The 10,835-nt window shown below is 33.4% G+C and overlaps 1 protein-coding gene across 1 annotated transcript; it reads left to right on the top strand.

Annotated features, from left to right (window-relative positions):
- The first annotated feature begins 660 nt into the window (after nt 1-660).
- Nucleotides 661-9,919, top strand: LOC134239681 (dynein axonemal assembly factor 9-like). Its single transcript, XM_062721843.1, has 11 exons — nt 661-713; nt 1,021-1,155; nt 5,638-5,722; nt 6,039-6,115; nt 6,303-6,347; nt 6,569-6,726; nt 7,971-8,041; nt 8,587-8,710; nt 9,133-9,236; nt 9,484-9,624; nt 9,821-9,919. Exons 1-11 carry the CDS (start codon nt 661-663, stop codon nt 9,917-9,919), a joined length of 1,092 nt encoding a protein of 363 aa, XP_062577827.1.
- Nucleotides 9,920-10,835: the final 916 nt, after the last annotated feature.

The following is a 10,835-nucleotide window of genomic DNA, read 5'->3' as shown; positions in this document are numbered from 1 at the left end:
CTTAAGACGTTGCACTTCCATGGCGTTCAACGTTCGTGATGTCAAAATGAAACACATATACTTTAACCTTTTGACCCCTGTCTGTATTATGGTGTTTTGAATGCTGTAGCTTTCCTCACACTTTATAAGCAAAAAATACCGTATATCCGAGGTCTTTTTGCGTTGATATATTTTTTTGCATTTTTTGCAACCATGCATCTTTAATATTCAAAATATAAAACATGCAGAAATTATGTCAGCTATAATTTGACATAAAACATTACCATTTTAAACCAAAAAAAATCTTCAATCGTAAAAAATAACTTACGCAAAATAAAAACTGTACTAATCTACCCCTTTTTCACAAAATTTCCAACATGCGAAAAAAACACTATATAAATATATATGATTGTTGCAGCTACTTAGCAGATTCTACATTGAGCTGCTGCTAGCCAACTGCCTCATGGAGATAACAATTGCTAATTCATAAACTATAAAACAGCATTCAATAGTTCTGGAGTATAGCCTAAGTATGGTAGTAGCTATGCTAGCTGCTATGATTTTGAACACAGCCCTGAGCAAGTACTGCTAGAATGCATTTCCTTCACAGATGATTTAAAAGCCATAAAATAACAGTATCTGCATCTAAAATGTCTTTAAAAAAAAAAAAGGATTTTAGAAATGGATTCATCTTTATTATCTTCCACCAATAGTGTCAGCAATGTGGATCAGATGTAACAATGATGTTTTATTACTGACATTTGACGAGTAATAGCACCAAAAAATAAAAGAGGTCTGTAAAATCTAATGGCATAAACTTCAGATCAGCATCTTTATTGCTAGTTTTGATCTAATCTACCATTATAAGGGATGTTTTTATACCAGCAAAACCACTTTGTAATACACACTGTAGGGCCCCAGTGTCTTGTGCTGGGTATTGATTTTATGTAAATTCAGAGTTCTTAGAAATTTTTGGAGGTCCAATACAAAGTGAGCTTTAGTAACTTGTAGTAGTTATTGATTTGTTATTGTGAATTTAAGTGTCAATTTGTCCATTACAGAGGAAAACCAGCATGGTGCTAAATCCACACTGCCAAAGAAAGCAGACGGCAATAACCCAGCAGACGGCAATGGTCCAGCAGACGTCAGCTCATCCAAGGAAGACCAGGATAAAAAGTATGTCACCACCTGTGTCAAAAACAGCAAAACTCACAGAAATTATGTCACCACAGAGATAGGTGGTCCATAAACGGAAGTTAATCAAATGATCATAATTTACTTGCCTGAATGTTCACCATTTGAAGTATCTGCAAATGTCACATTAAACTGTGACTGCCAATGGCTTGCTGTTATAAATTGGATTTCACATCATATATAAGGTTATAAGAGATAGCATTAACTGTGGATATGAATCTGTTGGTGTCACAAAGGCTTTAACATTTGTCAATATAAAGAGATGTATTGCTGAAAGTAATTGTAGCATTTATTATAAGGAGACACTTTCTAGCTTATTTGTTAGGTTTCATCCTTGGTGATAATTAGCTTCATATAAAATCATATTGGTCATGCAATTTATTGTTATGGAAGAAGGGTTTCAGAGGAAGAATAATGTAGATTAAACTTACAAGTGGATGACTTTGATATGAACATTTATGAGTAAAAATTAACATACATCATACATGTTAACCTATTGTGATGAAAAAGAGGGAGATTCAGACCTCAAAAGCGGTAGCATTGCGCGCGTGTTGTTTAACGCTTGGATTATCGATATCTTTCATGTAATATACATGTATATTATAAGCCTTAAATGAAATCAGGTACCTACACTAATTAATCTTAAATATCAACAGCAAAGAGGAAAACAGAAACACCTTAAGTTTGACATAAATTGTACAAATTCAAATATTTTTCATGCTCATCATTTTGCTTGGATTGGCTACTTTACTTAGCCTTGTGAAGAGTGATCTTTGCTGATTTAGCCTAGAAGCAATAATTCAAAATATTCATTCAGTTTTTAAACAAAACAAATGATAAAATGGTTTAATCTAGATCTAAAACAAGTTCCTATCTTTCGTTATATAAATCAGATTTCCCGCGATGATCGAAAACGAAAGTAGAGATGTGCAACATGGCTTGGTCAATCGAGTGATTTCTATTGACTTTATTGATAAAGTTGTGAGCTTCTGTGCTTTTAAAAACGATGTCAAATGTTTTCATCTAATTCTTAAAAGCTGTATCTCCTTTTTCATGGCAGGGATGTTGATTAATTTATCGTAACCAATGTAATCACTGGTAGTCTTGTGTTGTTGTCGTTGTCAAATCCGTGCTTGAAATCTAAGTACAAAAAAAGCGTTTGTATGATTCCGAGTCAAATCACGCGATATCTAGCGAGATTTTATGAGAGTGGCTTCAAAAATGGATACCCAAGCGAACCAAAAATACTTTAGACGAAGCTTTTGTAGAAAAGCGGTAGATTTCTGCATTAAATCGGTAGGCGGGAGATGGAATGAAAAAGCGGTAGACTCCCGCCTAAATCGGGAGAGTTAACATGTATGCATACATGGTACACCAAGATAGTGGATATATATTGCTAAATACTCTAAATATATGTACATGTATCAGCAATTTAAAAGAACTCAAATCAATATAAATTTAATGTTTAATATTCTATTAATTAAGTCCATTTTTCGTAGTTTGCAGTACTTCTTTTGAAGTTAGAAAATTGAATAGCTAATAGCTCTAGTTTGGTAAAGCAATCAAACCTGCTGCATGTTTCTCCTTTCTATTTGAAGAGCAATCTAATGGCGTTTTTGTAATGAAATAGGACTTTATTAGCGGTATCCTGCATTATCCTTCCAGCACACTTCCAAAACCCAAGGGGCTTGAAAGAAGTGATTTAATTGAAATTTCAGGATAAATGAAGTTCGGTCAGATTAAAGCTTTTTAAGCGGCTTTTTGAGTGTACAGTGTATAACTTTTATTCAGTAAGGCCAGGTAAAATTAATCTTTAGATTCTCATCCTAATTTGCTAAAAAATTGGGGCGGGTGGGCGGATTTTATTTTTTATTTTTTATAATTGTTAATTTATATATAGGCCTAAGTATCAACAAAACAATGGACGCCACGTACACATTTTTTTTTTTCATTACCTTAATGCAAATATGAATAGATTTAATTCTTTTCATATTCTTTTAAATATTTAAAGAAAATTTTTGCTTTAAAAATTAAATATTTATTGTTAATTAACAAGTTATCAAGTACACATTATACGGCACACCCTGAACAAAATGAGCTAGGGATGCGTGACTTTTTATTTTGCAAAATCTATATAAATGTTCTAATAATTATTCTACTGAAAAATCTAGGCCTTCTCATAAGTCTGTCTACGATGTTGTAGATTTTGTTTATTTCAAAGCAAAGTCACACAGCTGGAGATCGTTATATATAACTTGACCAGGTGTCATTTTACTCGTCTATTTTTACTTAGTTACAATCTCTCTACATACTCGCTCCTGCCAGTGATGGTATCTATATGTGTTTATGCTATTTTTTCTTCTCTGCCTTCTCTATGCTGACAAATTATCTTTTCCTTACACATTTAAACTTCTTTTATTGCCGATTTTTCTCCATTCTTCACATGGCGTTTTTGCTATTAATAGCGACACACGACTTTTAATACAGACGGGAGATAACTCTTAAACTTTGAACCAAATTCTTACTGAATAAAAATACATGAAAATACCCAAAAATCAAAATAAAAAACATCGGGGCGGGACATTTTGAGAGGGGCGGGCGTGGATGAGAATCTAAAGATTAATTTTATATGGCCTAAATGAAAAGGCTGATACTAACATGTATGCAAATACTAATCTATACAGAATCTTTTATTGGCCAAGTGAATTCCAAGGTTTATTTTTATAGCGAGCTCAATAGACTAACGTGTAAGAACAGAGGAAATTCGGATTGAAATCTGTACATACGTCAGCCAAATTTCTCTGTGCAACATTCCCAGAATTCCTGCACTACCCAATGTCCTTTGCGTGAATAAATCAAAAATAGTAAAAAAAGAAAGGAACATTGTTTCTTACCGAAATCTTAACGAAATGATTTTGCCTTACCTTATTCAAAAAAATACCCCCATACCACAACACCGGCTTTCACCTTGCCCTTCGGAAATGATACAAATGACGTCACCGGAAACTTACGAATTTTGACGAAGTTATGTCGGTTGCTTCCGTGAAACTCGGAAAACATGTTGCGGTGCATAGCAACATGGTGGCTAAAACATAGCAACAACTTACTTGAAAAGAAGGATTTAATGCAATCTCTTTTCCACTAGCGTTTACGTCCTAAGTCAACAGAACTTTTTATATATGACGTCATACTTTCGTCACTTCAACGGTTCGGGTATTTCCGATTTTGTCGGAAACTTCCGAGAAGTTTGGAATCTCGATCCCGATGCTTGGGAAATAATTTCTTTTTACAGTAAAACACGGTTATAGCGAAGTCCTGGGGACCTGTGAATTTAATTCGCTATATCCGTAATTCGTTATATCCGTATAACGAATTCGTATACCGCAGTAACTATATATAGCGAATTTGCAATATGCATGTTTTCCTTCAAGTGTTACTATCAAATATGTTAGAGAAGCAAATATTACAAAACATACCTTCGATAACTAAGGTTTTATTATGAATTGAATTTTATATACAAATGCTGAGACAAAATAAAGTCGGTTCAATTAATCAGATTTTGAAATCTTTGAAAGTTCGTTATAAAAGATGTAAATTTTATTATATTTTACCTCAACAGGACTCAAAATCAGTTCGCTATATCCGTAAATTCGTTATATCAGAGTTCGTTATAACCGTAAAATTTTACAAAGATTTGTTAAGAATTTTGCCGGGGACCCAGAAAAACTTCGTTATATCCATGAATTCGCTATATCCGTGTTCGTCCTAACGTGTTTTACTGTATTGTTTTGTTTTATTCTTTTTTCTTTCTTTTTGTTGAATGATAGACAGTTCATGTGTAGGTTTATGATAGTAAATAAACTGCGCTCGCCCCAACGGTCACACCGTAAAACATATTAAAAAAGAATTGATTGATAAAAAAGCTTATTCAGAGAATCTGTGTCCCATGCCCGTGCTTAAGGGAGAAAAAAGGAGCATGCAGGGATCAGGATAAGGGGGCATTTTAGGGATTAAAAAAATTTCACCGCAAAATCTCAAAATCCTCCTTTGATATCACCAGGAAATGAAAGTCACACACAGAATGTATGAGCTTTTTGACCTCAAAATAAATACAGCTCTTCAATAGGCCATAGACACTTGTTTTGCAAAAATTTCATTGCAAAAAAAAAGCGTCTCAAGATCTTGCATGGAAATGAAAGTATTACAGACAGACAGATTTACATCTAGACTGAAATTAATATGTTGAAGAAAAAACTGTCATGCAAAGGATAAAGAGTCATGTAAATATGATCATTGATAACGAACGCTTTGGTCGTTCCTAGAAAGTGAATGACTGTCACAATATTTTGATTTTAATTGGTGAAATATTAAAAATTTATTTAAGAATGGCCATTAATGAATTTAAAATATAAGATATAATATACATAGTAAATATAAAATATATTTTAATCTTGTTTTTTACAGGATGCTTGTTGATATGTACTCCATAATGGTTGACAGTGTGTTAGAGGGAATTAAACAGTATTCAAAGACTCTCAGTGTACACAAGGTAAAATACAATGTTTTCTTTTTCTGTAATCTGGAACTGAAGCTTATGTAGTTAATATAGTACCAGTAAAAGTGGTATATTTTGCACCTTAATATGCATAGTATTGTATAAGACTGTGTTGTATCGTTATGAAATATGGAGTTGACAAATAGTATTCAAGCTCATAAGCCCACTGAAACAATACAAATTGTGATAGAGCAAATGGAGACCTCTGTAAATATCAGTGGGATCAGGTGCCATGGAGGAGTAAGCTAAGGTATCTATATTGTAGTTTAAAGTGATAGAGTTCATTTGGTAGTAAATGTTTTCATTGTAGACTCGTGCCAAAGTGGTGGATCTGATTTGTGAGGGGTGTAGGGCTTACCCTGTCCTTAGCAAATATATTCAAAGAAGGTGAGTGTTTCGTGTGAAGTATGTAACATTTAAGGGGGAAAATGATAAGTATTGATTACTTTGAACAATATTTAACTAATATATCTCATTTCCTATGATTACAGACACAATACTTGTACCCTTGATATACTCTTTTTTTTATTCCTTAAGTGTTCTGAATCACAATAAAATAAGTCAAATTTTTCAGATCAGACATTGTGTTCACTTTGGAGGCATATGATCAGGATGGGAGGTAATTTAAAATCTTTTCCAGCCTTTTTCTTCGGATCATTATTTAAAGACATATTTAAATACATTTTGCAACATTAGTTTCTCTAAAAGATTGGAATTATTACTAAAATTAAATTCAATTGAATAAAATATTTTATTGTTATTAACCATATACCGGTACATACTAGTAGAATTGGATATGTTAGCTGCACTTTATAAGTAAATTTGATTTTACCATTACAGGAGTCTACCAGTGGAGGAAGGAAGTCGTAGCCTCTTGTTGAAGTCAGCCAGTGTTTGTCTGTATGATGTACCGAGTACGCTCATTCCGGGGAAAACCCTGGGCTCTCTTGTGTTCTCGGAAGTCTTCCAAGACTCGGTCATCTCAGTACAGAAGGAAGGTATAATGTAATCAGCAGGTAGTGAAGTGATAGCTCTGGTAAAAATTCTAACTTGTATCAATTTGTTTGGACATACAATGTACGAGGGCCGTTCAAAAATTACGCGGACTTGTTGCACAGAAAAAATATTTGACGACATAATCGGGCAAAATGTCACACATAATATAAAAGAATCTTTACTTATATGGTCTTCAAAATTTCATATCAAAATGTTGTAAATTGGTATCAATGTGAGTGATTTTTCAGGACATATCATTAAGCCACGGAGCAGCAAAATCTTCGACGTCACAGGCATTATAAAAAAATATGTGATTGAGCTTTCATTTTCTCAACATTTTCCCAAGAGTACCTGTACAGTTTGAGTTACCTTATCTACTTAACATCCAAACACCATTTCTTGTCAAGCTTAAAATCTATTTAACATGTAAAGAATATTCTTTTTTCGTTTTAAAACCAAAATTTGCAGATATTTATGAGATATAGTGTGATACTGGTGACTCTCAAGCACGTTCTTTACAGTCCGGGTAAAGTTTTCATCGATAATCTTCTTCCCATCCTCCCGTATAGCCTTTTTACAGAGGTCTAACGGTCTAAAATTTCAATTTGCTATTTGTTGACGGATGTTACGAATACCCTAGTTTACTACATGTTTTATTATGCATATTTTGGATCTATGTTGGCGATATCTGGAGCATTACACATAATTTAACAAAAGTGTGGTGCGCCGTCAATTCAGGAGACGTCATTTTCACAGTTGTTTTCACGGGAATCACATCAGAGAAAAATCACTATATTTCTGTTAGTAATTCAAATATCATGTCAGAAATCTAAATACATAATGATAGAACAATTTAAAAATACATTTGAGAAAATTGTCGAAAAATATCGCGAAATATAGAAAATTAATGAGTTAAATTTCGGATTCTGTTTGCTTTTGCTTCAATTTTTTTGTCGTGCTCAGTACCTTTCCATCGGCGATATCAACATACCGATAATTTTAGTAGAATTTTTTTAAAATACAGAAATTTTGCCCCAAATGTTTTGTAATCTTTAAGATACATATTTCTGTAAAATTTCATAATTATATGACGTCTGTAAGAGTAAATAATAGCACAGTCCACGTAATTTTTGAACGGCCCTCGTATTGCATGTATATATCCAAACACCTTACATTTGCACTGTATTCTTTTTTTATTTTTAGCCTCTCAAATCTTTACATTAATGTATGTTTGGATTGTTTGTAGATGGGACTCTAGAACTTGATGGAGAGAGCTTAATTCTAACTTCCATCATACCTAGATACAGGAGCTGGCCAGTAAGTATAGCAAGTATATGTACTGCAAAACTCTATTTTATGTAGATATGTATTGGTTCATTAAGACTAGACATTTCTTGTGGATATGAAATACTGTGAAATCACAAATTTTAGTGGGGGGGTAATTTTCGTTGTTTTTCGAGGTATGAAAAGACCCACAAATTCATGTCCACCACGAAATATAAAATGCTACATACATAATAACTCATCACTTCTTCATCCACGAATTCAAATCCCCACGAATTAAGTTTTTACTCAAACCACGGAAATTTGACCCCATGAAATTATGGGATTTTACAGTAGATAAAGGTACTCCAATCCTCAGCTAGGAATTATAACTCTTTAATTTATGATTTAATTCAAAACGTCTCTCAACGAAGCCTAAAAATTCAACTTGTGTCAATTTTTTCATGCAACAATTTTCATTTTTTACCTCTCAATGTCCTTCTAGGTTCTGTGAAGTTCTCAGAAAGGTCTAATGAAAATAGGAATTTTGAAAGATTTAGAATAAAGTGTAATCATAAACCTTTTTTTCCAATTCAAAGCTTGTTAGTAAGGTGGAGTCTTCTGGTTTTCTACATAACCTTACACAGTATGGCTGCCTGTTGTGTCCCGGGGAGACATTTCGAGTCTGTACTGATCAGAGTCTCACACTGCCTGTCATGGAGGGTAAGGACAGTCAAACACAATTACTGTAGATCACTATAAATTTTTGCGACACTTTATTTTTCGCAATTTCACAAATTGTTGTTTTTGCTCTATATAATCTTTAGAAATACTAGTAAACTGAGAGAATAAAATCTTCGCAAACACTCTTGTCTTTCGTAATTATGCTAAAGTTAAGTCCTCGCAAAATAAAAGTGATTAACATTATGTCAAGCTGGATGTTTAAAAAATAAGGAAAAATATTTTTATAACATTGTAAATCTATTAAAAAAAATATATGCATGTTAGTGTTTAGTGTCATTTAGGAGTGCTTAGAAAAAATTCCAGAGCATATAAAAAATATAGTTCAGTATATAATGACAAAAGTTGTAGAAGAAGGATTGTAAAATTTAACGTTTGATGTTGATTTTTTTTTTTGGTTGCAGTGGAACTGTTTGCCTATGAGGCTGCCATAGTCCTTGTGTTTCAGAGGGCCAACATTTTGCTTCTGGATAAAGATAACATTAAATCAATGCAGATGTATGTTGGAGTAAGTATACCTAATTGATTACATGCTTTCAAATTATGAATTGAACAATTAACAATCATTACTTCATAATCAAAAGACTTTTGATGCTGGTACAGTTTTATAGTAAGCATGACATTGGAGAAAATGGTGATACAAAAGGCTAATACATGTATTTTTTCAAAAGCATCATAAACTGCATTTTTCACTGGAAAGTTGAATTCAATGTTTTGTGGAGTGTATGGTAAAATAGTAATTTTTTTAAAAACAGGAATCTTCAGATGCTGTTTCGGTACTTATGGTTGAAGTGTTACCATCCAGCGGTATCCCAGCATTCCTCCAGTCAGAAAACCACATCTTGTACATTTCAATGTTCCCAAAGTCTAAGGCCAAATTAACTCTTTTCCAAGAGGTAGATTTTTTTCATAAATAATTGTGAGGGGGAAACAAATATGTTTTCTTTTTAATATAATTTTTATACTAGTTTTGTAGATGCCATTTATAAACAAATGTACAAAGTACTCACAAATGAAGTGATATTTGATGCTGTGTGAATAAATATGACAAATTCCTGACTGATTTTTTTTCTACTTTCTATTACAATAAAGGTATTACCTGAGTGGAAGTCACATTGCAGTTTGCCACATGTGGACCCCACAGAAAGCATCCCAGAATCCTTCCAACAAATGTATGTACTAAAAGTATGAACATTTAAAGAGTTTTTTTAAAATAATCCTTGCTTGATTTTTTTTTTTGGGGGGGGGGGGGGGTGTAGTGATTAATGTGTCTATCCATAGATCTGTTAAACTGCCTGTTAAAATGTCATACCACTACGCCTTCTATGTGACTGGATTTTGAAATAAGATTTTCTTGTTGCATATAGTAACATTGTGCACTTCCTATTTTGATGGTTTGATCAGACATATATGTATGGGGTTTCCTGTAGCAAACATGGACTTTGCAATTATCATTCTTTTCATACAGCCTTCGGCTTTCAGAGTATCAATAGCATATTTCTTGACTAATAACATGCGGGCTCACTATTCAAAGAAATTAAAACCCATGTGACATCACCAGTATAAATACCGACCGCCATGCTTGAATCACTCATATTTTTCTTGGCGCACGTTGTGCGGGCTTTAAGGTATACTTCAAAATATTTTGATTAAATTGGAGTTTAGACGAAGTCTTAACTTTACGTGTTGTATACACAGTTATTTTTTAAGTGTGTTATTGTTTCTCATACGTGGTCTGGGCTTTCACGTGGTTCACGTGAATTTCATGGTTTGTTGTGAAATTTACATGCATGTCCTCAGAAAATTCTGACGTACTCTCGATAATGGCAGAGTCGGACGATGAATCTTTTGAGGGGTTTAATAGCGAGGATATTAGAAAAGCAGAGAAAAAACTCGCTTCTAAACTAGGAATAATAGAAACTAGGGCAACTGCAGGTTCTGCAGTGCAAAATGCACCTAATGATGATGAACAAGGGCCTTCAACGTTGACGGCAAAGCCGTCTTCGGCAAGTAAAAAAGGTAGCAAACGTAAAGGGCCAGGCAGTAATGCCACTAAAGCGAAGAAAAATAAACAAGTTGAAATTTCTGGTAATGACATTACTAGTGC

This window comes from Saccostrea cucullata, unplaced genomic scaffold (assembly GCF_032062105.1).
Source record: "Saccostrea cucullata isolate Sc308-1 unplaced genomic scaffold, CSIRO_AGI_Scuc_v1 ctg16596, whole genome shotgun sequence".
Taxonomy (NCBI): Eukaryota; Metazoa; Mollusca; class Bivalvia; order Ostreida; family Ostreidae; genus Saccostrea; species Saccostrea cuccullata.
Note: the sequence above shows the minus strand (reverse complement) of the source record. Positions and strands in the feature narration are given on the sequence as shown.